The sequence below is a fragment of the Nomascus leucogenys genome, chromosome 5 (genome assembly GCF_006542625.1).
Source record: "Nomascus leucogenys isolate Asia chromosome 5, Asia_NLE_v1, whole genome shotgun sequence".
Lineage (NCBI taxonomy): Eukaryota > Metazoa > Chordata > Mammalia > Primates > Hylobatidae > Nomascus > Nomascus leucogenys.
The window spans coordinates 47828120-47854212 of NC_044385.1; the positions used below are offsets into that span (position 1 = coordinate 47828120).

The window sequence follows — 26093 nt, forward strand, 5'->3', positions numbered from 1 at the left end:
GTATCTTCCTTTTAGGGTGAGGCCTAAAGGCAATAACATACATGATGTGCTTGCACAGTGCTGGACATTGAAAAGGGCTATAATGACAGGGTTATAATGACAGTGACTATGATGATGACAGTGACATACTGTCAAGTGCTGCCTTTAAAATCTCTGGGCCTCGACCGGGCACAGTGGCTCATGCTTGTAATCCCGGCACTTTGGGAGGCCAAGGTGGGCAAATCACTGAGGTCAGGAGTTTGAGACCAGCCTGGCCAACATGGTAAAATCCCATCTCTGCTAAAAAAAATATTAAAAAACAGGGCTGGGCGCGGTGGCTCACGCCTGTAATCCCAGCACTTTGGGAGGCCGAGGTGGGCAGATCACGAGGTCAGGAGATCAAGACCATCCTGGCTAACACGGTGAAATGCTGTCTCTGCTAAAAATATAAAAATTAGCCGGGCGTGGTGGTGGGCGCCTGTGGTCCCAGCTACTCGGGAGGCTGAGGCAGGAGAATGGGAGATGGAGCTTTCAGTGAGCCGAGATTGCGCCACTGCACTCCAGCCCGGGCAACAGAGCAAGACTCTGTCTCAAAACAAAAAAAAAAAAGATTAGCTGGGTGTGGTGGTGCGTGCCTGCAACTCCAGCTACTCAGGAGCCTGAGTCAGGAGGATTGCTTGAACCCAGGAGGTGAAGGTTGCAGTGAGCCGAAATTGCGCCACTGCACTCCAGCCTGAGTGACAGAGTGAGACTCTGTCAAAAAAAAAAAAAAAGAACAAAAAATCTCTGGGCCTCATTGTCCCCGGGTGTAAAATGGGAGGACTGACCTAGCTCACCAGTTCTCCAAGCGCGGTCCCTGGACCATCGGTATCCTTTGGGGTCTTGTTAGAAACGCAAATTCTTGGGTGCTACTTCAGTTCTATGGAATCAAAAACTGTGGTGACAGGGCCCAGCAATCTGTATTTTGACAAGCCCTCCAGGTGATTCTGGTGCAGGCTGGAGTTTGAGAACCGCAGACCTGTTCTTGATCCGCTGTTCTAGACTGTTATCCAGCCGTGTGTGTTTCGTGCCTCCTGCACATAGTGTCCAAGTCTGCAGGGTGGTGGGGAGGGGGCACAGAGATGGGTAAGATGTGGTCCAAGCCCTCGGGGGACTCGTGGGTGAGTTGGAAAGGGGAGACAGACACCCATGGGAACACTGACTGGAGTAACAGACTGCACAGAGCTGTTGTGGCGACACAGGAGTGAGCTCTGTAATAGCGCAGAGACGAGAGGGACCTTTGTGGGTTGGAGGGGGCCCTGTTGAAAGTTCTAGCTCTCTGCTGCTTGTTCCTAACACTAAGATTGATTCAGCCTTTCTGGAAGACCTCTCATAAGTCTAACTGAAGCCTCTCTCATTTCATGCCTTGCTGTGTGGGGGGTGGACAGGGCTCTGGACTTGAGGTCGGGAGTGTGATTCTAGCCAACTTCCTCACTGTGTGTCCTTGGGAGGCTCACTTTCCTCTGGGCCTCAGTTTAGCCATCTGTAAGATGCGGGGGTGAGCCAAATCCAGTGAGTGTGGGACATTGCAGTCGTCTGGAGAGAGGGTAGGCTTGGGCGCCAGGAGCTCTCTGGGTTTTCATTCCTCCTTCTGCAGAGGGAGGATTCTGAAATTGCCCTGGCTGCCTGTCAAGTTATCTTGGGGACCCATAAGATGAGCTACCCCCTCTTTGGGCTGGCTTCCTTACCGTCCAGGGAAGTCTCATGACACCTGTCCTGTCCACCTCACGTGGCTTTCCTCATGTCAAGCGTGCTCATCATTCTGTTGTTCTCACAGGCTCCTTGATGCCTAAACCCCAGTGTCTGGCATTCGAGCCCTCCATGACAGGTTCCCAGCTTTCCTGCAAGGCAATGCTTCTCACAGCCTGTGACTGCCTCCTGTTCTGCGCCTGTCAGGTCTTCCACCTCCCCCCTCTTCTCAGCCTATCCAAGCGCATTCAGTCTTCAGGCCAGCTCTAGCACCATCTCCTCCAGGAAGTCTCCAGGATTGCCCCAATCCTCAGGGCCATCCATGGGCCATCTTGCAGTCTTTAAGGTGTGACTTCAGTTTCTCATTTGTAGACACAGAATGGCTGACCACTAACAAGCTGTTTGAGGGCAAGGCCTGAGCTCATGGGGATGGACATTATTAGAGTGCTTGACTTGTGGAGCAGGGAGGCCCAGAGAAAGGAGGGAACTTGCCCAGAGTCACATGGTACATTAGTGAAAGAAGGAGAACCCAGGCCTCTTAGGCAAGACAGGCCCGGAGGATGCATGATTAGATCTGCGGTGAATGAGCGAGAGGCCCTGAGGATGGAAGGAAGGCTGTGGCCTCGGAATCCAGCTGGTCTGTCCCAGCTGGCCTGTGCTCTGACTGGCTGTGCCACCTGGGGCATGTCATGTACCCTTCCTAAGGAATCTTCCCAGTGGGGTTGGAGGAAGACCAGCCCGAGGCCTGTCACACGGCAGGTGCTTGGTTATTATGGGGTGCATGCTATTATTTTCCATCTGTTGTCCATCCCAGCCCCCATGCCTAAATCCTTTCCCTGCCCCCCCCACTTCCCTTAGCCACCAAGCACTCATTGTCCTGTCCTTAGTCCAACGTGAGTGTCAAGACCTCCTGATCAAGCCTGTGGGCAGAAGTCAGAGGGAGAAGGGGAAACCCTGGTGGTCTCTCAGTTGGTGGTGGCTAGAGAGAAACTGGAGTGGGTGCCCCAAGGGGCTGAAGCCTACGTGGCCATCGGGGTGGAATTTGGCAGGTGCCACTTTTAGAAAAGTCACACTGCCTATTTAAAGGAAGTGAGGGGTGTGTCCTGTCCCCAGCCAGCAACTGCTGGATGCCTGCGGCCTGGAGCTGAGGAGCTGGAGGGCAGCGCTCCTGGGGTGAAGAATCCTAGCAGGTGGGTCTGGTATCTCTCCGGGAGGTTGCTGGCAGCTCCTTGGCCTCCTGCCACCTTCCAGCCAGTCCCCTTGTGGATGGATGGAAACCTTATGGCTGTTTTGCCCATCTGCTGGCTGGGATCAGGGACCTGGACCCCCACCAGCCCCCTTCCCTGGGAGTGATCACAGAGCCAAGAGACACTGTTGGCAGGATGATGGGCTCTGGGACTGGGGGTGCCTGGAGTTTGGCTGGGGCTGCCTGGAGTTTGGCTGGGGCTGGGTGCCCAGTGGGTGGGCACAGGCCCCTTGACGTGGCTGTGGCCTAGCTGGCAGCCTCGTCCTTCCTCTCCGCTAGGCGAGCACTGGAGCTTTCTATGCAGGGCTCCTAGGAGAAGGGGGGTAGAGGGCAGTCTGAAGAGAGGCGGGACTCGGGGTGGTAACAGCTGGCTCTGGTGGGCGGGCGGGAGCTGGGGAGGAGGAGCAGGAGAGGCCCACAGGCTTCATTTGGAGTCTGGGCCTGGCTGTTGCTCAGGTGACCAGCTTGTGTCTCTGGGAGGGCGCTGCTTTCCCCGGCCACCCGGCACGATGATCCAGAATGTCGGAAATCACCTGCGACGGGTATGGAGGGTGGGCTGGGGCAGCGGGAGGGCTCTGGAGGCTGGGCACCCAGAAAGAGATTGACCTTTCCATTTAATTCATCTCCTCACGCTCTCCACGGGCCATTTTCTAGCTCTCTTTGGAAGGAGAAATCGCAGAGCCCCTGGGCTGGTTTATTATCAGCAGCAATCTCCAAACAAGCCCCAGGGGCTGTCAGATCCCCCATGGGCTGGCTGCGTTGAGTGGAATCACCTTCAGCAAGTGTTGGCCTCTGGAAATCTATTCGGTGGGTGTACGTTTCTCCCTGCAGAGCTCTGTGCATGTTTCTGGGGGACGTCTGAGCTCCATGGCCTTGCGGTGCTTCATGCTCAGAGCTCAGGACCCCAAAGCCACAGAGCTGATGGGAGTGACAGGGTATGAGGTATGGGTGTAAGTGAGTATGTGTGGTGGGGTGAGGCCGGCGTTCTCAGGGAGCAGAACCTCTTTGGGATTGCAAGCACAGGATCACATGAGGGCTGCGGAAGCTGTCCTGCAAGGTGACCTTGAAGAGAACTTTTCCCTGCACTTTGGAGGTGAGATTAGGTGCTGAGGCACACGGCAGACCCAAGTGCCCAGCAGCGCCTGGCAGTGGATGGAGTGTATGGAGATGGGCTCAGGACAGACTGGCAGAGGTTGTAATGGGTGTAGTGTGGCTGACCTCTGAGGATATTTTCAGGAAAAGCCTTTATTAAAAGGGGGTGGAACAACTAAATGTCTTATCCATCCTCTCCCTCCATCTGCGCAGCCACTGCACAGCTCAGCATCCTCACCGGGCCCTGTGCATCTTGTCTCCCCTGGCTCCCCTGTCCCATGTCAGCCCCTTTCAGTCTACTCTCCACACTGGAGGGATGCTTCTAAAAGGTAAATGTGCTGACTCCTCACCTGCTCAGGCAGCTACCCGAGGATGATTTTCACATCCCTTACTTGAGACAAAGGGATGTTGGCACTCTGGCCCCTGCCCACGCCTCCCTTTTTCTTCCACCGTCCCCACCCCTCTGCTGTCTCTGCCTCAGCCATAGCGAGCTGCCCTCCACGGCCTCGGTGTCCCACCTTTGTTCTCTCCTCCAGGCTGTTGTACTTGCTGTGTCTTCTGCCGGAGTTACCCCCAGCCTTCCTGCATCTCCCCAAAACTTGTCTCCCCGGCAAGTTCCTTCTGAGCCCTCAGATCTCAGCTCAGATCTCTGCTGCCTCCTCTGGAAGTCCTTCCCAGATTTCTCATGGCACCATGAGCCTCTGTGTTAGCCCCTTTTCACACTGGATTGTGTGCTAGACTGGCACATACATCCCTCCCACCAGCCAGGGAGCAACACGAGGCTGCTCTTGGTATACCCAGCACAGGGACGGGTGTGGCCAGAGGCCAGGGAATGCTTAATGAATGAATGGGGACAGGCAGCTTTTCAGCAGCGAGGGCAAGGGTGGGATCTGAGTAGCAGGGCGCTTGCTCTTGTCACCTGAGTGCAGGGCAGAGTGTCTCCTAGGTGGGAGGGGCTCCTCGTATCTTCTCTTGTGCCCTGTTGTATTTAACCCTTTATGACTTTTTCCTTCATCAGTAACTGGGGGCAAGGCGCCGGGGAAGAGGCATATCATTATCACCATTTTACAGAGATAACAATAGTGACAAATCTTCACATAGCTCTTTGCATTTATGAACTCATTCAGTTCTCTATGAGGTAGGTACAGTTATCATCCCCGTATCCCAGATAAGGAACCTCACAGAGGGTAAGTGACTTGCCCAAGATCACAATGGTAGGAAGTGGCAGAGCTGGGATTTGAACCCAGCAGTTTGGCCCCAGAGTCTGAGCTCTTAAGGAACCTGAGGCTCAGCCAGGTGAAGGCACAGATAATGGGATTCCAACCCACACATCCCGACTCTGAGCCCAGCTGGCATTCAGCTTCCTTGCACTACCTTTGTTGAGTCTGGGGGTGGAAGTTGGGGTCTTGACGACACAGGTGGCCTCCTGTCAGCTAAGAACACTCTGGCCTTGATTGCCACCTCTGCACCATTGTCTGGATGGCAGATCTCTTTGGATTTCTCTTGAATTCCCTTAGTTCCTCTGGAATATAAGAGGGTTTGGGAACATTTTCTGGCTTGGTTCCAAAGCTGTTTTTAATGAAAAGCAAACAAGCAAACAAATAAACCAACAATCCCTGGCCAGGCATGGTGGCTTACACCTGTCATCCTAGCACTTTGGGAGGCTGAGGCAGGTGAATTGCTTGAGCTCAGGAGTTTGAGACCAGCCAGGCCAACATGGTGAAATCCCATCTCTACCAAAAATACAAAAAAAAAAAAAAAAAAAAAGCTGGGCATGGTGGCGTGCACCTGCGGACCCAGCTACTTGGGAGGCTGAAGTGGGAGGATCACTTGAGCCCGCCTGGGAGGTGGAGGCTGCAGTGAGCCAAGATCATGCTACTGTACTCTAGCCTGAATGACAGGTGAGATCCTGTCTCAAAACAAAAACAAAAACAAAAACAAACAAAAAACCCCACCAAGCTGGGTGTGGTGACCCATGCCTGTAATCCCAGCACTTTGGGAGGCCAAGACGGGTGGATCGCTTGAGGCCAGGAGTTCGAGACCAGCCTGGCCAACATGGTGAAACCCCATCTCTACCAAAAATACAAAAATTAGCTGGGCATGGTGGCATGCTCCTATAGTCCCAGCTACTCGGGAGGCTGAGGCAGGAGAATCGCTTGAACCCAGGAGGCCGAGGTTGCAGTGAGCCGAGATCACACCACTGCACTCCAGCCTGGGAGACAGAGTGGTCTCAAAAAAAAACAACAACAACAACAATAAAAAAACCCAGCAACAACAACAACAAACTCACCAAATTGTCTTTAATAGGGACTAAACTGGGAACAGAAGAGGGGGTCTCAGATAATCCACAAGCCCCACTTTGCATGGTTGGGGGCCATTTTCAGTGTCCTGTGGCACTGTAGACAGAGTCAGCATTGGAGTTCGAGGGCTCGGGTTCCTACTCGCCCCTGGGTACCCAGCAAGTGAGTGGGCGACCGAATGAAGTGGTCAGCCTGCTGCCACGCTCGGGGCTGGGAGAACTGCTGGGTGCCAGCGTGCTGGTGCCGGAAAGGTCTCCCTGTCCCGCTTCAATCCTTGCCTCTCCCCGTGGAGAGCTCTTCCTTCCCTTTCCAAGATGTCAGTCTACACTGGGCACTGAGTCTCACATTTCTGGGCTAGCAGGGACCCACTGGTGCCCTCGTAGGAGGTGGGCAAGGGTCCTGGGAAGTCTGAGAACCTCTGCCCAGCCTCAGGTCTAGCCTGGCCCAGGTCAGCTCTCAGTGGGGCTCAGAAGCTTTTTTTACTCCAGAAATGGTGATGAGGCTGGTTGTTTTTGTTTTGGTTTGTTTTTGTTTTTGTTTCTGTTTTGAGATGGAGTCTCACTCTGTCACCCAGGCTGGAGTGCGGTGGTGTAATCTTGGCTCACTGCAGCCTCTGCCTCCTGGATTCAAGGGATTCTCCTGCCTCAGCCTCCGGAGTAGCTGGGATTACAGGTGCCCACCACCATGCCCGGCTGATTTTTGTATTAGCCTCCAACCACACAATGCAATCCTACTGCTTTACCTTGAACCTGAGGACAGCTAGAGGGCTCCCCACAACCTCCTCAGCTTCATAAGGGGTCTAACCCAGAGTGTGGGGAGGTTCAGGGCACAACAATTGGATGTTCCCCCCGGGGTTCACGGTGTGACCTTTGGCCAGGGGTTCCTCTCTCTAGGCCTTAGGGTGCTGGGTGATCCCTGAGGTCCCCACCAGCCTGGACATCCGGGGGCTCTGAATGTTTGTGAAGGGTTTGTCTGCCACCGTGAGGTTGATCCTGACAGTGAGAGGCAGGGTCCCATCTCTCTCGAGGACCCTACTCTGTGTTGGAGGTGGGGAGACCTTAGACATAAAATGATGGGCCTATCATATATGAGGAGTCCCAAAACTGCTGAATGAATGAGTGACCACAGGTGCTCAGAAGCGGGCTGAGGTGGTCCCAGAAGGCTTCCTGGAGGAAGAAGTGAGACTTGAACATGTAGCATCAGCCTGTTCAGGAGCCATATGTGAACCCCCAGGCTCAGCCATGGGCAGACACTCTTAGTGTTTTTTTTGTTTGTTTGTTTTTGAGGCAGTCGCCCAGGCTGGAGTGCTGGAGTACAGTGGTGCCATCTCAGCTAACTGCAACCTCCACCTCCCTGGTCCAAGCGATTCTCGTTTCTCGGCCTCCTGAGTAGCTGGGACTACAGGTGCGTGCCATCGGCTAATTTTTTCTATCTTTAGTAGAGACGGGGTTTCACCATGTTGGCCAGGCTGGTCTTGAACTCCTGACCTCAGGTGATCCACCTGCCTTGGCCTCCCAAAGTGCTGGGATTACAGGCATGAGCCACCACGCCCGGCCCACTCTTAGTGTTTTTGTTGTTGTTGTTGTTTGTTTTTATTTTTGTTTTTTTTTTTGAGACGGAGTTTCGCTCTTGTTGCCCAGGCTGGAGTTGCAATCTTGGGTCACCGCAACCTCTGTCTCCCAGGTTCAAGCGATTCTCCTGCCTCAGCCTCTCAAGAAGCTGGGATTACAGGCATGTGCCACCATGCCCGGCTAATTTTGCATTTTTAGTAGAGATGGGGTTTCTCCATGTTGGTCAGGCTGGTCTCAAACTCCCGACCTCAGGTGATCTACCCGCCTCGGCTTCCCAAAGTGCTGGGATTACAGGCGTGAGCCACCATGCCCTGCCAGTGTTCTTAATTTATCTGGAGGACTCTTTTATTGCTTTCCAAAATTTTATTTTAATATGCATAGCATAAGGGAATGATTACCTCATTTAAAAAATTTTTTCTAATGGGCCAGGCATGGTGGCTCATGCCTATAATCCCAACACTTTGGGAGGCCGAAGTGGGTGGATTACTTGAGGTCAGGAGTACTTGAGGAGCCTGACCAACATGGAGAAACCCTGTCTCTATTAAAAATACAAAAATGAGCTGGATGTGCTCAGTTGAACCTGGGAGGTGGAGGTTGCAGTGAGCCGAGATTACGCCACTGCACTGCAGCCTGGGTGACAGAACAAGCCTCTATCTCAAAAAAAAATTTTTAAAAAAATAAATGGACAGATAACATTCTATGTTTTTATCATGTACAAATGACGTTTTGAAGTATGTATACATTATGTTATGATTAAATCTAATTAACAGATACATTACCTCACATAATTTTCATTTTTTTGGTGATGGTGCAGAACATCTACTCTGCATTTTCCAAGAATACGATATGTGTTGTCATTAACTGTATCACCTTACTGTATAATAGATCTCTTGAAATTTATTCCTCCTAAGAGTAATTATGCATCCTCTGACCAAGATCTCTCCATCCCCCCAACAACCCCTGCCTCTGATAAGTAGCATTATACTCTATTTCCATGAAATCAACTTTTTAAGATTCACATCTGAGTGAGGTCATGTGGTATTTGTCTTTCTGTGCCTGGCCCTTATTTCACTTAATATAACATACTTTGGGGGAGGTGGGTCATGCCCATAATCCCAGTACTTCGGGAGGCTGAGATGGGTGGATCACTTGAGCTCAGGACTTCGAGGCCAGCCTGGGCAACATGGCAAAACCCGATCTCTACAAAAACCACAAAAATTGCCAGGTGTGGTGGCATGCACCTCTAGTCCCAGCTAGTTGGGAGGCTGAGTTGGGAGGATGGCTTGAGCCTGGGAGGTGGAGGTTGCTGTGAGCTGAAGTTATTGCATTTCAGCCTAGGCAACGGAGCCAGACCCTGTCACACACAAAAACAAAAACAAAACAAAACAAAAGAAAAGAAAACAAAAAAACTCCACCATAACATACTCCAGGTTCATCCGTGTAGTTGCAAATGGCAGGATTTTATTTTATTTTTATGGCTGAATAGTATTCCATAGTGTGTGTGTGTGTGTGTGTGTGTGTGTATTTTTTTTTTTTTTTTTTTGAGATGGAGTCCTGCTCTGTCACCCAGGCTGGAATACAGTGGTGCAATTATGGCTCACTGCAGCCTTGAGCTCCTGGGCTCAAGCAAGCCTCCTGCCTCAGCCACCTGAGTAGCTGGGAATTAGAGGTATGCACCACTGTGCCCAGCTAATTTTTTTTTTTTTTTTTAAGTTTTTGTAGAGATGGGTTCCCTCTATGTTGACCAGGCTGGTCTTGAACTCCTGGCCTCAAACTATCCTCTCCCCTTGGCTTCCCAAAGTGTTGAGATTGCAGGTTTGAGCCACCACACTCAGCTTTATACCACATTTAAAAAATCCATTCATCCATTGGTGGACACTTAGTTGGTTCCATATCTTGACTATTGTGAAGAGTGCTGCAATAAACATGGGAGTGCAGGTATCTCTTCAATATACTGATTTCATTTCCTTTGGCTATATACCCAGTAGTGGGACTGCTGGATCTTATGGCAATTCTATTTTTAATTTTTTGAGGAACCTCCACACTGTTTTCTATAATGGCTGTACCAATTTACATTCCCATGAACAGTGTCAAAAGGTTGCCTTTTCCCCAAGTCCTTGCCAACACATATTGTCTTCCGGTTTTGTTTGTTTGTTTGTTTGTTTGTTTTGAGACGGAGTCTCGCTCTGTCACCCAGGCTGGAGTGTAGTGGCATGATCTTGGCTCACTGCAACCTCCGCCTCCCGGGTTCAAGTGATTCTCCTGCCTCAGCCTCCCAAATAGCTGGGATTACAGACATTGCAACACCACGCCTGGCTAATTTTTTGTATTTTCAGCAAAGACAGGGTTTCACCATGTTGGTCAGGCTGGTCTCGAACTCCTGACCTTGTGATCTGCCTGCCTTGGCCTCCCAAAGTGCTGGGATTACAGGCGTGAGCCACCACGCCCGACTCTGGTTTTTTGATAGTAGCCATTCTGACAGGTGTGAGATGCTATTTCATTGTGGTTTTGATTTGCGTTTTCATGGTGATTAGTGATGTTGAGCATTTTTTCATATACCTGGTGGACATTTGTATAGGTTCCTTTGAGAAATGCCTATTCAGGTCTTTTGCCCATTTTTTTTTTTTTTTTTTTTGCTTTTGAGTTGTTTTACTTCTTTGTATATTTTGGGTGTTAACCCCTTGTCAGACGTATAGTTTGTAAATATTTTCTCCCATTCTGTAGGTTGTCTCTTAACTCTGTTGATTGGTTCCTTTGCTGTGCAGAAGTGTTTTAGTATAAAGAAATCACATCTATTTTTGCTTTTGTTGCCTGTGCTTTTGAGACCCTATCCAAAAAATTCTTACCTAGCACAATGTCATGAAGTGTTTCCCTTATGTTTTCTTCTAGTAATTTCGTAGTTTGGGGGTCGTACATTTAAGTGTTTAATTCATTTTTATTTTTAATTTTTTTTTGAGATGGAGTCTCACTCTGTTGCCCAGGTTGGAGTGCAGTGGTGTGATCTCGGCTCACTGCAACCTCCTCCTCCCAGGTTCAAGTGATTCTCCTGCTGCCTCAGCCTCCCAAGTAGCTGGGATGACAGATACATGCCACCAGGCCTAGCTAACTTTTGTATTTTTAGTTGAGATGGGATTTCACCAAGTTGGCCAGCCCAGTCTCGAACTCCTGACCTCAGGTGATCCACCTTCCTCAGCCTCCCAAAGTGCTGAGATTACAGGTGTGAGCCACTGCACCTGGCCTGAGTTGATTTTTTTATACAGTGAGAGATAAGGGATTGATTTCATTTTTCTACATGTGGGTATCCAGTTTTCCCAACATCAATTATGGAATAGACTGTTCCTTCCCCAATGTGTGTTCTGGCACCTTTGTTGAAAATCAGTTGGCTGTAAATGTGTGGATTTATTTTAGAGCTCTCTATTCTGTTCCACTGGTCTATATGTCTGTCTGTTTTTATACCAGTACCATACTGTTTTGATTAATGTAGCTTTGTAGTATATTTTGAAATCAGTTAGTATAGTATGATGCCTTTGGCTCTGCTCTTTTTGCTCAAGATTGCTTTGGCTATTTGGGGTCTTTTGTGGTTCCATATGAATTTTAGGCTTGTTTTTTCTGTTTCTGTGAAGAATGTCATTGGCACTTTGATAGGGATTGCATTGAATCTGTAGATTGCTTTGAGTAGTATGGACATTGTAACATTAATTCTTCTGATCCATGAACATGGGATCTTTTCATTTATATCTTCTTCAATTTCTTTCATTAACATTTTATAGTTTTCATTGTAGAGCTTTTTTTTTTTTTTGGAGACAGAGTCTTGCTGTGTCACCTAGGCTGGAGTGCAGTGGCATGATCTTGGCTCACTGCAACCTCTGCCTCCTGGGTTCAAGTGATTCTCCTCCCTCAGCCCCCTGAGTAGCTGGGATTACAGGTGTGTGCCACCATGCCTGGCTAATTTTTGTATTTTTAGTAGAGACAGGGTTTCACCATGTTGGCAAGGCTGGTCTCGAACTCCTGACCTTAGGTGATCCACCCACCTTGGCCTTCCAAAGTGCTGGGATTACAGACGTGAGCCATCGCATCTGGTCTTCACTGTAGAGATCTTTCATCTCCTTTATTTTTTAAGAGACAGTGTTTCCCTCTGTTGCCCAGGTTGGAGTGCAGTGGTCTGATCATAGCTTACTGCAACTATGAATTCCTGGGCTCAAATGATACTCCTGCCTCAGCCTCCCAAGTAGCTGAGACTACAGGCATGTGCCACCACACCTGGCTGATTTTTTATTTAAAAAAATTTAAAAAAATTTTTATACTTAGGCCAGGCATGGTGGCTCATGCTTGTAATCCCAGCACTTTGGGAGGCTGAGGCGGGCAGATCACAAGGTCAGGAGTTCGAGACCAGCCTGGTCAACATGGTGAAATCCCATCTCTACTAAAAATACAAAAATTAGTCAGGCATGGTGGCGTGCACCTGTAATCTCAGCTACTCAGGAGGCTGAGGCAGGAGAATCGCTTGAACCCGGGAGGCGGAGGTTGCAGTGAGCCGAGATCATGCCACTGAACTCCAGCCTGGGTGACAGAGCAAGATTCCATCTCAAAAAAAAAAAAAGAAAAAAATTTAAATTCTTTATCTACCCATGTGTGCACTGAAAAAAACACTTTAAGAGATAGAGTCTTGCTATGTTGCCCAGGCTGGTTTCAAACTCTTGGACTCAAGCAATCCTCCCACCTCAGCCTCCTGAGTAGCTGGAATTACAGGCATGAGCCACCACTCCTGGCTTTTTACCTCCTTGGTTAAATTTATTCTCAGTATTTTATTTTATTTTATTTTTCGTAGCTATTGTCAATGGGATTGTTTTCTAGATTTCTTTTTTTTTTTTTTTTGAGATGGAGTCTTGCTCTGTCACCCAGGCTGGAGCGCAGTGGCGCAATCTCGGCTCACTGCAAACTCTGCCTCCCGGGTTCACGCCATTCTCCTGCCTCAGCCTCTCCGAGTAGCTGGGATTACAGGCGCCCGCCACCACGCCCGGCTAATTTTTTGTAATTTTAGTAGAGACGGGGTTTCATTGTGGTCTCGATCTCCTGACCTCGTGATCCGCCCGCCTCGGCCTCCCAAAGTGCTGGGATTACAAGCGTGAGCCACCGCGCCCGGCCTCTAGATTTCTTTTTTAGATAGTTTGCTATTAGTATATAGAAAGACCACTGACTTTTGTAAGTTGATTTTGTATCCTGCAACTTTACTGAATTTATTATTCCTACCAGTTTTTTAGTGGAGGCCTTAGGGTTTTCTGTATATAGGATTATGACATCTGCAAACAGGGACAATTTAACTTCCTTCTCTCCAATTTGGATGCTCTTTATTTCTCTCTCTTGCCTAATTGCTCTGGCTAGGACTTCCAGTATTACACTGGATATAAGTGGTGAAAGTGGGCATCTTTGTTTTATTCCACATCTTGGATGAAAAGCTTTCAACTTTTCCCTTTTCAGTGGAGGACTCTTCTTCATCCTTCAAAACCCAGCTCAGCTATCATTTCTCCTTTGAATCCTCATCTTGCCTGTCCCTAGAGTTAATGATGTCTCCTCAGGATGTTGTACACGCTTCACTTGTTCCCTCCACGGGTACTTACTGTACTGGGGGATTAACAGGTAGCTGGTGCTGGGTATGCTGTGGCCTATGATACAGCCTGTCTCCTGGAGCTGAAGCTAGTGCAGGAGAGATAGGGAGACGGTATTCAAATAAACAATGATGAAAATCTGCAATAAGTGCTACGAATAGTAGTAATAAGAGTAAATGCCGTACAAGTGCTAGCTGTATGCCATGCCTGCATCAACTCATTATTCCTTATAACATCTCTGTGAAGTAGATAATTGTGTCTGTATTAAAGATGAAACTGAGACAGACAGGTTAAGTAAGTTGCCCGAGGTCACACAGCTAGTAAGTAGCATTGCTGGGATTAAATTGAGACTGTCTGGAGAACAGGGAACTGTGAGAGAATGATGAGGGGCTCAGGGGAGAGCTTTCTGAGCAGATGACAGCTGAGCAGAAAGCTAGCAGCTGAGAAGGCAACCTTGGGAAGATCTGGGGGAGCAGCATTCCAGGCAAGGGGAACAGCATCCATTTGCAGGCTCCAAGGCTGGGGCGAGCTTGGTGCATCTGAGCAGCTGAATAGGGGCCCAGCAGCCCCTGCTGCTCACTCCTCACTCCACTTGGAGTGGAGGGAGCAAAGTGAACACCTGGAAGAGGCTGAGGGGAGGCTTCCAGGACCTGCAGGCTAGGGGTCTAGGCCTTGTAGGCTGAGTTTGGGCTTTCGATCACTGTGGGTCATGTTGTCCTGGCTACCTGACTGTGAGAGCCATGAGGGCTCTCTGGTCCCCAGGCTTAGTGCCAAGGTATGCAATCCCTGCATGCTGGGCTCAGCGACCCAGGGAAACACATCATCATGGTTCCCCTTCTCTGTATGGCCAGCACCTTGAAGGTCTCAGCTGCCTCCCCATTCACCCCCTGACTCTTTACAACAGGAAGGTGGGTGAAAGGCTCAGCCCCTGTGAGAGACGAGGCACAGAGAAGTGAGGTGACGTGCCTGGGCTTGCACACCTGGCAAGAGACCCAGAGCTCCCATCTGCTAGCCTGGGTCCCCCTTTCCAGCCCTTGTCTTGGCTAGGGGGGCATCTGGAACTTCTGTGCACCCAGAATGTGGCCTCACTGTTACATGTGGACCCATCCCATCCTAGCCTCCTCTGTCCACCCTCACACACTGACAGTGTAGATTCAGGGCCCCAGGCTGAGCTGACCCCACCACACACCTCACGGTCGAGGGAGGCTGCCCACTGCCCCTCACCTGTGCCTGGGCTGGAGCAGGGCCAAGCTGGCATCCCGGGAGCCTTCGGAGGGCTGCTCATCACTCGGCCCGATGACGAAAAGGGTGCTGCCTTAGAGGCACTAACTCACCTCACCTCTGTGGGCATCAGTTTCCTAATATGAACCAGTTCTCTTCCTGCAGATCATGCCAAACTGTTGTCAGGAATAGAGATGTTGAAAAAATGGAGAACTCGGCACATAATTGGCCATGGTGAATATTTTTTCTTTTCTTTTCTTTTTTTTCCATCTCATGTGAACCTCAGTTTTCTCAGTGGTTCAATGGCAGGGTCAGTTGGTCAGATGAGATGGTGAAAGCAAACTTTTCTGTTGAGGACCTTCTAAGTGTTGGGCATGTTTAAACTTCCCAACAGCTTTGCAAGGCTTCTGGTATTTATCTGGCTTTACAGGTTAGAAAACCAAGGCTCTGGTATTAAGCCACTGTGATCTAATTAGAGAATTCAAAGCCTCGTCTGACCCTGAGCTCCAGCTGGGCAGGGGCCCAGGGTGCTGAAGCTCCTCTCCTTGTCCTGGGCTGACCTGGCTGAGCCAAGGAACTGACACCTCTGCCTTATGCCTGCTCTGTCCCGTGGCTCCAGGGACAGATGGTGCTGCTGACTGGGTCCTCTGCCAGCTCCCTGGCTGCAGGCCTGTGTGCTCCTGCCATTCCCAGGGGCAGCCTTGCAGGTTAGAGGTGACATTGGGGCAGTGATGGACTGGGGCAGACCAGAGTCTGACACTTTGGGAACATAGGGATGAGCCAGACTAGACTTGTCCTCAGATGCCCTCAGGTTGATGGAGAGACAGAGGGAGGTACAAACCTACTATGGCAGCACAGCATGGCCAGGATGTGACAGAGGGAAGCACCAAGATAGCCCCTCACCAGCCCAGTGGTCAGGGTGGGCTCCCTGGAGGAGGTGATGGGTTAGGCTGGCCCTAAAAGCTTTTCTGGGTTAGGAAGAATGATCCAGGCAGAGGCACCTGTATGTGAGAGATGTGAAGAAGCCAGGTCCACAGAGAAATGAGGAGGGAGTTAAGGGCAGCCTCCTTGACCCCCTTGTCCATGTAATATCTATATCCTGCCTAGGGCTTCTTCAGTAGTAATAATTTGTCCTCAGCAAATGATACATTAACTAATTAATATCAGTGGACATGAATTATTAAGCATCTGTTTTTGTTTTCTCAAGACAAGGTCTCGCTCTGTTGTGCAGGCTGGAGTGCAGTGGTGCGATCATAGCTCACTGCAGCCTTGAATTCCTGGGCTCAGGTGATCTTCCAGCTGTAGCTTCCCATCTCAGCCTCACAAGTAACTGGTACAGGTGACCTAGCAACCAAAAGAACAATGTGTCAACTATGCTTGGCTATTTTTTTTTTTTTTTTTTTTTTTTTTTTGAGACAGAGTTTCGCTCTGTTGCCCAGGCTGGAGTGCAGTGGCGCGATCTTGGCTCACTGCAACCTCCGCCTCCTGGGTTCAAGCGATTCTCCTTCCTCAGCCTCCTGAGTAGCTGGGATTACAGGCGCCTGCCACCACGCCTGGCTAATTGTTTGTATTTTTAGTAGAGACGGGGTTTCACCATGTTGGCCAGGCTGGTCTCAAACTCCTGACCTTAGCCAATCTGCCCACCTCAGTCTCCCAAAGTGCTGGGATTACAAGGCAATCCGCCCACCTCGGCCTCCCAAAGTGCTGGGATTACAGGTGTGAGCCATCGTGCCTGGCTGCTCAGCTAATTTTTTAAAAATGTATTCTAGAGATGGGGTTTCGCCATGTTGCCCAGGCTGGTCTTGAACTCCTGGCCTCAAGTGATCCTTCTGCCTTGGCCTCTTAAAGTGCTGGGATTATAGGTGTCAGCCACTGCACCCAGTTTAAGCAACTTTTGGAGAGGCAGCCCAGTGAGTAGAAATGGCTTTGGTATTGAGAAAAGCAAAATCTCAGCTCCATCGCTCACTGGCAGAGTACCATTAGACAAGTGTTTTATAACCCAAGCCTCACTTCCCTTTTCTGTGCAGGAGGTATAATTGTCCCTCACAGGGTTTTGGTGAGGATGAATGGTGTTATGGATACAAAGCAATTTTATATCATGTATAGAAAGGCCTGAAACTTAGTAGGTGCTTAGTAAGGATGCACCAGGATTCCAGAGACACATGAGATGTGGCCCCTGTCTTCAAGGAGTTTCTTATTACCACATGTGTGTATTAGTTTACAGCCTAGAAAGCTCTATGGGCCAGGCTCAGTGGCTCATGCCTGTAGTCCCAGCACTTTGGGAGGCAGAGGCAGGAGGATCCCTTGAGCCCAGGAGTTGCAGACCATCCTGGGCAACACAGACCTCGTCTTAGTAAAAATAAAATTTAAAAAATTAGGCTTGGTGCCGTGGCTCATGCCTGTAATCCCAGCACTTTGGGAGGCTGGGTGGGGGGCGGTGGATCACTTAAGGTCAATAGTTCGAGACCAGCTTGGCCAACATGGTGAAACCCCATCTCCACTAAAAATATAAAAATTAGCTGGGTGTGGAGGCTTGTGCCTGTAATCCCAGCTACTCGGGAGGCTGAGGCAGGAGAATTGCTTGAACCCAGAAGGCGGAGGTTGCAGTGAGCCGAGATTGTGCCACTGCACTCCAGCCTGGGCAACAGAGTGAAACTCCATGTCGGAAAAAAAAAAAAAAAAATTTGCCAGGTGTGGTGGTGCATGCCTGTAGCCTCAGCTACTCAAGCTACTCAAGGGGCTGAGGTGGGAGGATTGCTTGAGCCTGGGAGGTAGAGGCTGCAGTGAGCCATGATGGCGCCACTGCACTCCAACCTGGGTGACAGAGCAAGACCCTGTCTCCAGAAGAAAAAGAAAAAATAAAAGAAAAAAAGAAAGAAAGCTGTGTGCAGCTTTACGTCGTCTGTTATTCAGAAGCCTAGTAGGTCAGAGCTTGGCTAACAGCACCCGGGCTGTGGCCCAGAGAGGACCAGGTTCAGGTTGCTTGCTGGGGGTGGGGAATCTCAGGTCTCTCCATTCCTTGGCATTGTCTTATTTACGACCTCTAGAATAGGCTGTGATCTGCCCTGGGGTGTGGCCCTGCCCAGGTGTGGCCCTGTCCCAGACCTGGACTCGGTGAGAGGTCGGAAGGGGTGTGACCTTGGGACTTCCTTTCAGCGGCCTCTGGTTTCCAGCACCACACGTGGGCTGAGCTGAAGCAGGTGCGTCTGAGTTTTCTTTTGATCCCTTAGGGAGGGTGTGGAGAGACCCAGTTCCTCTTTTTCTTCTCCAGGGATACAGCCCCGTGAGTGTTGGGAGGGACGAGTGGGAGGTCTGAAGCCGGAAGACTCTGGCTGGTTCTTGACTGGATCTCTTCCCCAGCCTCAGCTTCCTCATTCATAACATAGGGATGTGGGGGGTGATAATGGTCCCTGCAACTGGAGCCTGCCTTTTGCCGGGTAGCTTAATGCCATGGCAGGTATTTACAGAGAAGGAGTGTTAAGAGATCAGATGTACATGTGCCTATAGGCTTTGAGAGCAGGGCGAACATGGGAGAGGAAGGGGCCCAAGCATTAAGTGACTTTGGGGCCAAGGGAGGGGCCCTCTCTGAAGCGAGTCCGAGGGGAAAAGCATAGCCTTGCATCTCAGCACAGTCTTCCCCCACACCACCCCAGGCCCTCCTTGGCCTTTGAGTTTACTTGGTCCCCACCCTCCCCTTGCTTTTGAAGACTGAATTAGAGCTTCCAGGCAGCAAGGCGAGGAGAAGGTGTGTCTGTGCAGACTGGTTCTCAGCTGGGCAAACAGGAAGGCAGGCCTTCTGGATGGGGAGTCGTGGCAGTGATACTCTTTACCCGGCAGATCCCACTACCTGGGTGGGATCCACAGGTCAGAAACCACTTCTGCAGTGAGCTCTTTTCCTATAGGCTCATATCACGCAGAAGGTAGCAGTGCTGGGAGGCAACTGATACAAGGTGTCCAAAGTCCCAGGCTGTGTATCAGAAGTTCCAGTTGTTGGGTGACCTGATCTCCCTCCAGCTGCACTTCTGCCAGGCTCTGGAGTCAGAAGGACCCAGGTCCAGTCTCCCCTTTGCCTTTTACTGGCCGGGAGTGCATGGATAGCCCATTCCTTGTTCCCTGTCCATTTCCTTTCTCTCATCTGTAAAATAAGGAATGAGGATTCCTGCTTCAGAGTGAGAATTAAAGGGCCCCAAGAACGAGACCTGGCATACAGTAGGTACATGATAAATAGCAGTCATAGATTTCTGAAAAGGGATCTTTGAGCTTCTGCAAAGGCAATTCTTTGACAGCCCCTGTGCTGTAGAAAGTTCTCTTGGCTCAGTAGGATCTCTCCTACTGGATCTGTCTGTCCCAGGACCAGATGAACCAACCAGCTTTAGTATCTCCCAGCCTCTAGGCAAACAAAGCCCCTTCCAACTGCTACCTTGTTTCTTTGCTCCCTTTTCCCACACACATTTTGGAAAGAGTTTTCTCTGTTCCCACCATATTACCTCTCATTCTTTCCCTAATTCACTCTAACTGGGCTCCTGTCTTCCCCCTCCCTCCCTCCTTCCTTCCTTCCTGTCAAAAATCAGTGATAGCTTGTTTCCCCATCTGCCTTGACTCAGAGCTCACGCACCAGCAGGGCCCCCTTCCCTCTGGAGAGCCAGACTCTCCTGGGGTCCTCCCACCTCACTGACTGCTTCGTCACAGTCTCCTTTGCAGGTTCCTCCTCCCCACATGACTTCTAAATAGCTGAGTGTGAGGGCAGGCATGGTGGCTCACATCTGTAATCCCAGCATTTTGGGAGGCCGAAGCAGGCAGATCACTTGAAGTCAGGAGTTCGAGACCAGCCTGACCAACATGGTGATACTCCATCTCTACTAAAAATATAAAAATTAGCCGGGCATGGTGGCGTATTCCTATAATCCCAGCTACTTGGGTGGCTGAGGCAGGAGAATTGCTAGAACCCGGGAGGTGGAGATTGCAGTGAGCCGAGATTGTGCCACTGCACTCCAGCCTGGGTGACAGAGCAAGACTGTCTCAAAAAAAAAAAAAAAAGCCGAGTGTGAATGTCTCTGTCAACCCATCTTCTTGGGTGATGTCTGTTCTAGTTACGGTGGCTGTGTAACAAACTACCCCGAACCTTAGTAGCTTAAAGCAACAACTGGTTTATTTCATCTTGTGATTCTGTGGGTCAGGAATTCTGGCAGGGCTGGGCTGGGTGGTTCTTCTGCTCTATGTGGCATAGATAGAGGCTGCTTAGTGGAACTTAGTGGGGGATGGGCTGAACTGGGGGCTCCATTATGCCCTCACTGGCACCTCAGTGGGGAGGGCTGGAAGGTTGGGCTTAGCTGGGACTGTCATTTGGAGCACCCACATGTGGCCTCTTCAGTAAGACAGTCTTGGGATAGTTAGATTTTCTACCTGGCAGCTGGCTCCACCAGAGCAAGAGTTCTAAGAGGCCTGGGGGGAAGCTGCAAGGTGTGTCGTGATCTAGTCTCAGAGTCACTGTTGAAATGTCACTAAAAATGACTCAGCTTCAAGAGGAGGAGATTAGACTCTACCTTTGAACAGGAGGAGTAGCAAAAATTGGCAGCCTTCTTTCATTTACCACGAGGTCTCAAAATCCTGTGGATCTTAAATACCTATATAGGTTAGTATCTCCAGGTGTGGCCTCTTCTGCAGTGAGCTCCAGGCCTGAGGTCCTTGATTCCTCTCTTTAAATGTTTAATAGGATCTCACAAATTCTTGTCCCCTACTTACTTCTACACTGATCTCCCCCAGCTCAGTAACCAGTACCACCATCTGCCAGTCACTCATTCTAAGCTTGGATCATCCTTTCTTATTTATTTATTTTGACATTTTTCCTTTTTTTTTTTGAGATGGAGTCTCGCTCTGTCTCCCAGGCTGGAGTGCAATGGCGCGATCTAGGCTCATTGCAACCCCTGCCTCCCAGGTTCAAGCGATTCTCCTGCCTCAGCCTCTGGAGTAGCTGGGATTACAGGCACCTACCACCACACCCAGCTAATTTTTGTATTTTTAGTAGAGACGGGGTTTCACCATGTTGGCCAGGCTGGTCTTGGACTCCAGACCTCAGGTGATCCACCCGCCTCAGCCTCCCAAAGTGCTGGGATTACAGGCATGAGCCACTGTGCCTGGTCTTTTTTTCCTAATTTTTATCCTGCCTACCGCCTCCCATCATCTCCACCACCAAGTCCCCTAGCCGCTCGCAAACCCTCCCTCTACTGTGCCCGCAGCTGTAGCTGCCGCTTCCCTCGACCACCCGCTCCAACCGGCACCACCGCGTCCCTTCTCACACACGTGGAGTCCTTCAGCAAGTCCTGTTGCCTCTACCTCCCAAATACATCCTGGCTCCACCTCTCTGCCCAGCCAGCCCTCTCCCCTGACTGCAGTGGCCCGCTGAGGAGTCTGCCTGCTGCTTCTCTCCATCCTAAAGTTCACCTCCACACAGCAGCAGAGTGATCTTACAATGCAGGCCAGACCACCACCCTGCCCTACAGCCTCCAGTTCTTCCCCTCACACTTGGAGTAAAATCCAAGCTCCACTGGGACCTACAAGACCTTAGGGGATGGGGCACTGTCTGCTCTCTGCATTTCTTAGCTGCTTCTCTCCCAACGCCTCTGTTCTTCCTCTGACAGCCGGTCCCCACGCTTCCTTGGGGTTTTTGCACTCTCTGTTCTCTTGCCCGCAGCCCTGCACAGAGTCTTGTGCAATTGCTCCTTCTCATCATTCCTTCAGATCCTAGCCAGGAAGCCTCCTTGATTACACAGCCTAAAGAAGCCCCTTCCCGTCCACCACCTTCTCTCTGTCACATCCCGTTTTTTCTTTCTCATAGCATTTTTCACTCTTCTTGTTCCGTTTATTGTGTGTTCATGTGAGAAGACACTATGTCTGTTTAAAGTGTTCCCAGCACCTTTTTTTTTTGAAAGTTTTGCTCTTGTTGCCCAGGCTGGAGTGCAATAGTGCGACCTCAGCTTACTGAAACCTTCACCTCCCGGGTTCAAGCAATTCTCCTGCCTCAGCCTCCCAAGTAGTCGGGATTACAGGCATGCACCATCACGCCTGGCTAATTTTGTATCTTTAGTAGAGACGGGGTTTCTCCATTTTGGTCAGACTGTTCTCCAACTCCTGACCTCAGGTGATCCACCCACTTTGGCCTCTGAAAGTGCTGGGATTACAGGCGTGAGCCACCGCACCCCCGGCCCCCAACACCTTTATCTTTTGGCCGAGGCTGGGGGGCCCAGTGCGGACTGAACCTCCTGGGAGTTTTTAGATTTATTAATTTTATTTTTTAAAAGACAGGGTCTCACTCTACTGCCTAGCCTGGAGTGCAGTGATGTGATCATAGCTCACCATAACCTCGAATTCCTGGCTCAAGTGATCCTCCCACCTCAGCCTTCTGAGTAGCTGGGGTGTGGCTAAAAACTTTTTCTTTTACCAGACTGGGCAACATGTTGAGAACCCATCTGTGCAAAAAATAAAAAATTAAAATTAGCTGGGCATGGTGGCACCCGTCTGTAGTCCCAGCAACTTGGGAGGCTGAGGTGGGAGGATTACTTGAGCCTGGGAGGTTCAAGGCTGCAGTGAGCCATGATTGAGCCACTGCATTCCAGCCTGGGCAATAGACAGAGCAAGACTCTGTCTGGAAAAAAAAAAAATTTTTTTTTTTTTTAGCGATGGGATCTTGCTCTCTTGCCCAAGTTGGTCTCAAATGCCTGGCTTCAAGCAATCCTCCTGCCTCAGCCTCCCAAAGTGCTGGGATTACAGGCATGAGCCACTGTGTCTGGCAGTGGGAGTTTTTCAAAAGATCTATGTTGATTCCCAGCTAGAATCGGCCCCTTCCTAACCTTGTCCACCCCTTTGAGGTCTTGGTTTTACACTTTACTAGGTCTCTTTCTGTCGTCTAATCCAGCCAGCCTTCGGATTTGCAGCCAGAGGCCTGACACCCAGGCCACACGCAGCCTGGCCCCCTCACTGTCCCTCTGACGGCCTGGTTGTCATCCTGAGCCACTCCTTGTTCCCCCTGTTTTCCCCTTCACGGGACTGGGCCTCATGCTGCCTGCCAAATGCCAGTCTTGGGCTGTCTCTTCCCTGCCACCGAGTCATTCCTTCCCTAAATGCACCCCCTTCACCCCCCAACCCCTCACCACAGGGTGAAGCCTTCAGCAGCCACAGGGTGCCCATTTGGTTACAGCAGGAATTGTCATTGTTGAGTGTGTGGACATATCAAATAATAAGGCTGTTTTCCCGTAAACGACTATTAAGCTGGAGCCACCCCAGCATGCATAAACTTAAAAAAGTGATAGCAACAGAAAAGCTTAAATGCATGTTGATAGAATGAGTCTTTTTCATTTTCATCTGCTTGGTTTTAAGTTTATATGTTACAACCTTTCAAGTGGTCATCTAGAACCAGGTGTGTCTTCAGGTAAGCCATTTGATCACATGTTGAATGGAGCAGGTACATGTGGTACTTAATTGGAGACAGCTCCCAGGTTCCATTGAACACATTTTTACTGAGCACTTACAATGTTCTGGGTCTATGCAAATGCAAATTATGTCCATTCCTAACCCAGTGGTCTGCTCCTGTGTGCCCAGCATGCCTTGTTCTCAGTGAACCCGAGCTGCTTTCTAGTGATCGTTGCCTTCTATTCCAATAATCCATTTCCCTCATGAGGTGTCTTGAGCCTCTCGAGGGCCTGCGAAATGTAAAGACTTCCCAGCAGTCGTGGAGTCTGGTTAGACGGTATGTGGGCGTCTGTGGGAGGCTTCGTGGAGTGCCACAGACTCTGTCCTGTTCAACATCTTGATTCTCGGTTGAAATGAACCACAAACCAATGAATTCTGTCTTGATAGAGAGAGGATGTGTTCAACTGGCAGTGCCAGGAGGGAAAGCAGATGCCATTGTCATAGCCCAGGGCCGAAAGGCTCCATCTGACTCCCACTGCTCTGCAAAGGCCATCTGGCCAGTCACAGCACTTACCTTTGGGACCGTTTGGGCCCTTCCTCACTAGAATGGTTTCCTGGGTCTTTCTACAACACCTTGCCCTTTTTATTTTTTGAGACAGAGTCTCACTGTCACCCAGGCTGGACTGCAGTGGAGTGATCTCAGCTCACTACAACCTCCACCTCCTGGGTTCAAGCGATTCTCCTGCCTCAGCCACCCAAAGTGCTGGCTGGGATTACAGGCATGAGCCACTGTGCCTGGCCTTTTTTTTTTTTTTGAGACAGAGTCTCGCCCTGTTGCCCAGGTTGGAGTACAGTGGCAAGATCTTGGCTTACTGCAACCTCCAGCTCCCAGGTTCAAGTGACTCTCCTGCCTCAGCCTACCAAGTAGCTGGGATTACAGGCATGTGCCACCACGCCCGGCTAATTCTTTGTATTTTTAGTAGAGACAGGGTTTCACCATGTTGGCCAGGCTGGTCTCAAACTCCTGGCCTCAAGTGATCTGCCTGCCTCGGCCTCCCAAAGTGCTGGGATTACAGGCCTGCCTTGGCTTTTTAACAATATGAAGGCACTTCCTGTGAGTCAGATCCTGTTCTAAGCACTTTACATGTATAATCTCATTGAATCCCAATTATGATATTCTCTCTCTCTCTCTCTCTTTTTTTTTTAAAGAGACAGGGTCTCACTCTGTCACCCAGGCTGGGTAGCTATGATATTCTTATTCCCATTTGACAGATGTGGATATTGAGGTTCAGAGCGGCTCAAGTAAAATGGCTTCGGGTTATCTAGCCAGACAGTCTGAAGCCCTTGGCCTTGCTGTCCTCTTTGCCAGCCCCCATGCCTTCCTGTTTTTTTCTACCTTCTCTCTTTCTCTTCACCCTTCTGATTATTTCAATAAACCTTCTTGTAGGCTCAGATTCCTCTGAGACAGTGTAGGAAAATAATGGGGATGGCAGTGGAATTGCGACAGGTCTGATAGGGCTACTTTGCAGCCAGAGAGCTTGAGGCTGAAGGCGGCATCTGGAGTGTGGATGGTGCCGCGTACAGAGTTGCTGGCACACCTGCTGAGCTCAGCTGCCTCTGCCAGAGACTAGGTTGTGCTCAGCTCTGGACCTCCTAATGCCCAGATTTGGCAGCTTGGGCCTTAGAAGCAGCCCCACTGGTCAGTGTTCCTCTGCTAAGCCTTGTACTGAGACCTGCTCTGCAACACCTGCAGTATAAGGGCATGCATTCAGTGGGTAAAATCACAGCTCCTCTCCCACCACTCTGCTCTGCTCGGGAATGTTTTCTTGAACACTCCTGGGAAAATGAAAATGTTATGTTGTGCAAGGGGAAGCTGGGTAAGCTGGGAAGGAACAGAGCCAGAGGATAGCAGGCCTGGGCAGGCAGGAGGGCCCTGGGAACCATCTGGGGCCTTGGGGGAGTGAGGGGGATGCTGAGTGGGGAGGTGCTGCTGGAGGGGCTGGGAGAAGGGGCCCCACTTTCTGGGGAGGAAGAGGACATCATCCCCCAGCAGGAAGGGCCCGCAGGACCCTGGAGCAGCTGCTGGGGCCTTGAAGGGGCCCACTGGGCTGCTGGTTTCCTGGGGCAGGAAGTCCTGGCTGCAGCCAGAATTTGGCCAGGGGAGCGCAGCTCAGGCAGCAGGAAGGTGCACAGCGGGGGAGGTCTGGAGCCTCTCCTCCCTTCCTGCTCGCCTCTCTTCTACTTGCTCTGTTCCCTGCCAGCCTCTCTTTTTCTCTCGCTCTGACCTCTGCATTGTTCCTTCCCTCCTGTCTTTGCCGCCTTTCCTTTCTCTCTCTCTGACTCTGGTTTCTTCTCCCTTCCGTCTGCTCTCTCTCATTCTCTCTCTCTTGCTCTCCTGAAGGGGAATTGTGATGCCTGTAGCTGCTGTGCCCAGCTCCAGGGTAAACAGAGTTGCTTGCAGGATGGTAGGGCCCGGGTCCACTGCCTGGCCACCTGTTGCCATGGTGACCCAGAGGCAGCACAGGCAGCAGCCTTGGCTGTCTGGCAGGGAGGGCAGGGGTCTGAGGAGGGGAGAAGCCAGGTCTGTTCTTCACAGCCCCAGAATGGCCCACCCCACTGTCAGGGCCTTTGGCATGGGGGTGACTGCCTGTGAACATGAATTCTGTACTGGGTGCTGTCAAAGCAGCTCCCCTGACAGGGGGTCACATGGGAAGGGGAGGTCATTCATACTTGGGGGCAGACTCAGACTGCCCGTGTTCTAATCGCTTCTGGCCACTTTTTGTGGTCTGCTGGAGGTAGGGGGTGGCAGGTGGCAAATAGCCCTAAGGGAGGAAGCCACAGGGAGGCAGCTAGTGGGTGGGACAGAGGGAAGAACAGGCAGATTTGCTCTTCAGCAGAAGGGTCTCCCTTGGAAGGGAGTGAGCCCTCTGCTTCTGGGAGCAAA

The 26093-nt window shown here is 50.6% G+C and overlaps 1 protein-coding gene across 1 annotated transcript in view; it reads left to right on the forward strand.

Moving 5' to 3' along the window:
- Positions 1-3291: 3291 nt before the first annotated feature.
- Positions 3292-26093, forward strand: part of ACOT11 (acyl-CoA thioesterase 11) — a 59664-nt gene continuing 36862 nt past the window's right edge. The window contains exon 1 of the mRNA XM_003273070.3: positions 3292-3495. Within this exon, the coding sequence (XP_003273118.1) occupies positions 3463-3495 (33 nt within the window). The 5' untranslated portion in view covers positions 3292-3462. The remainder of the gene's footprint in view (positions 3496-26093) is intronic.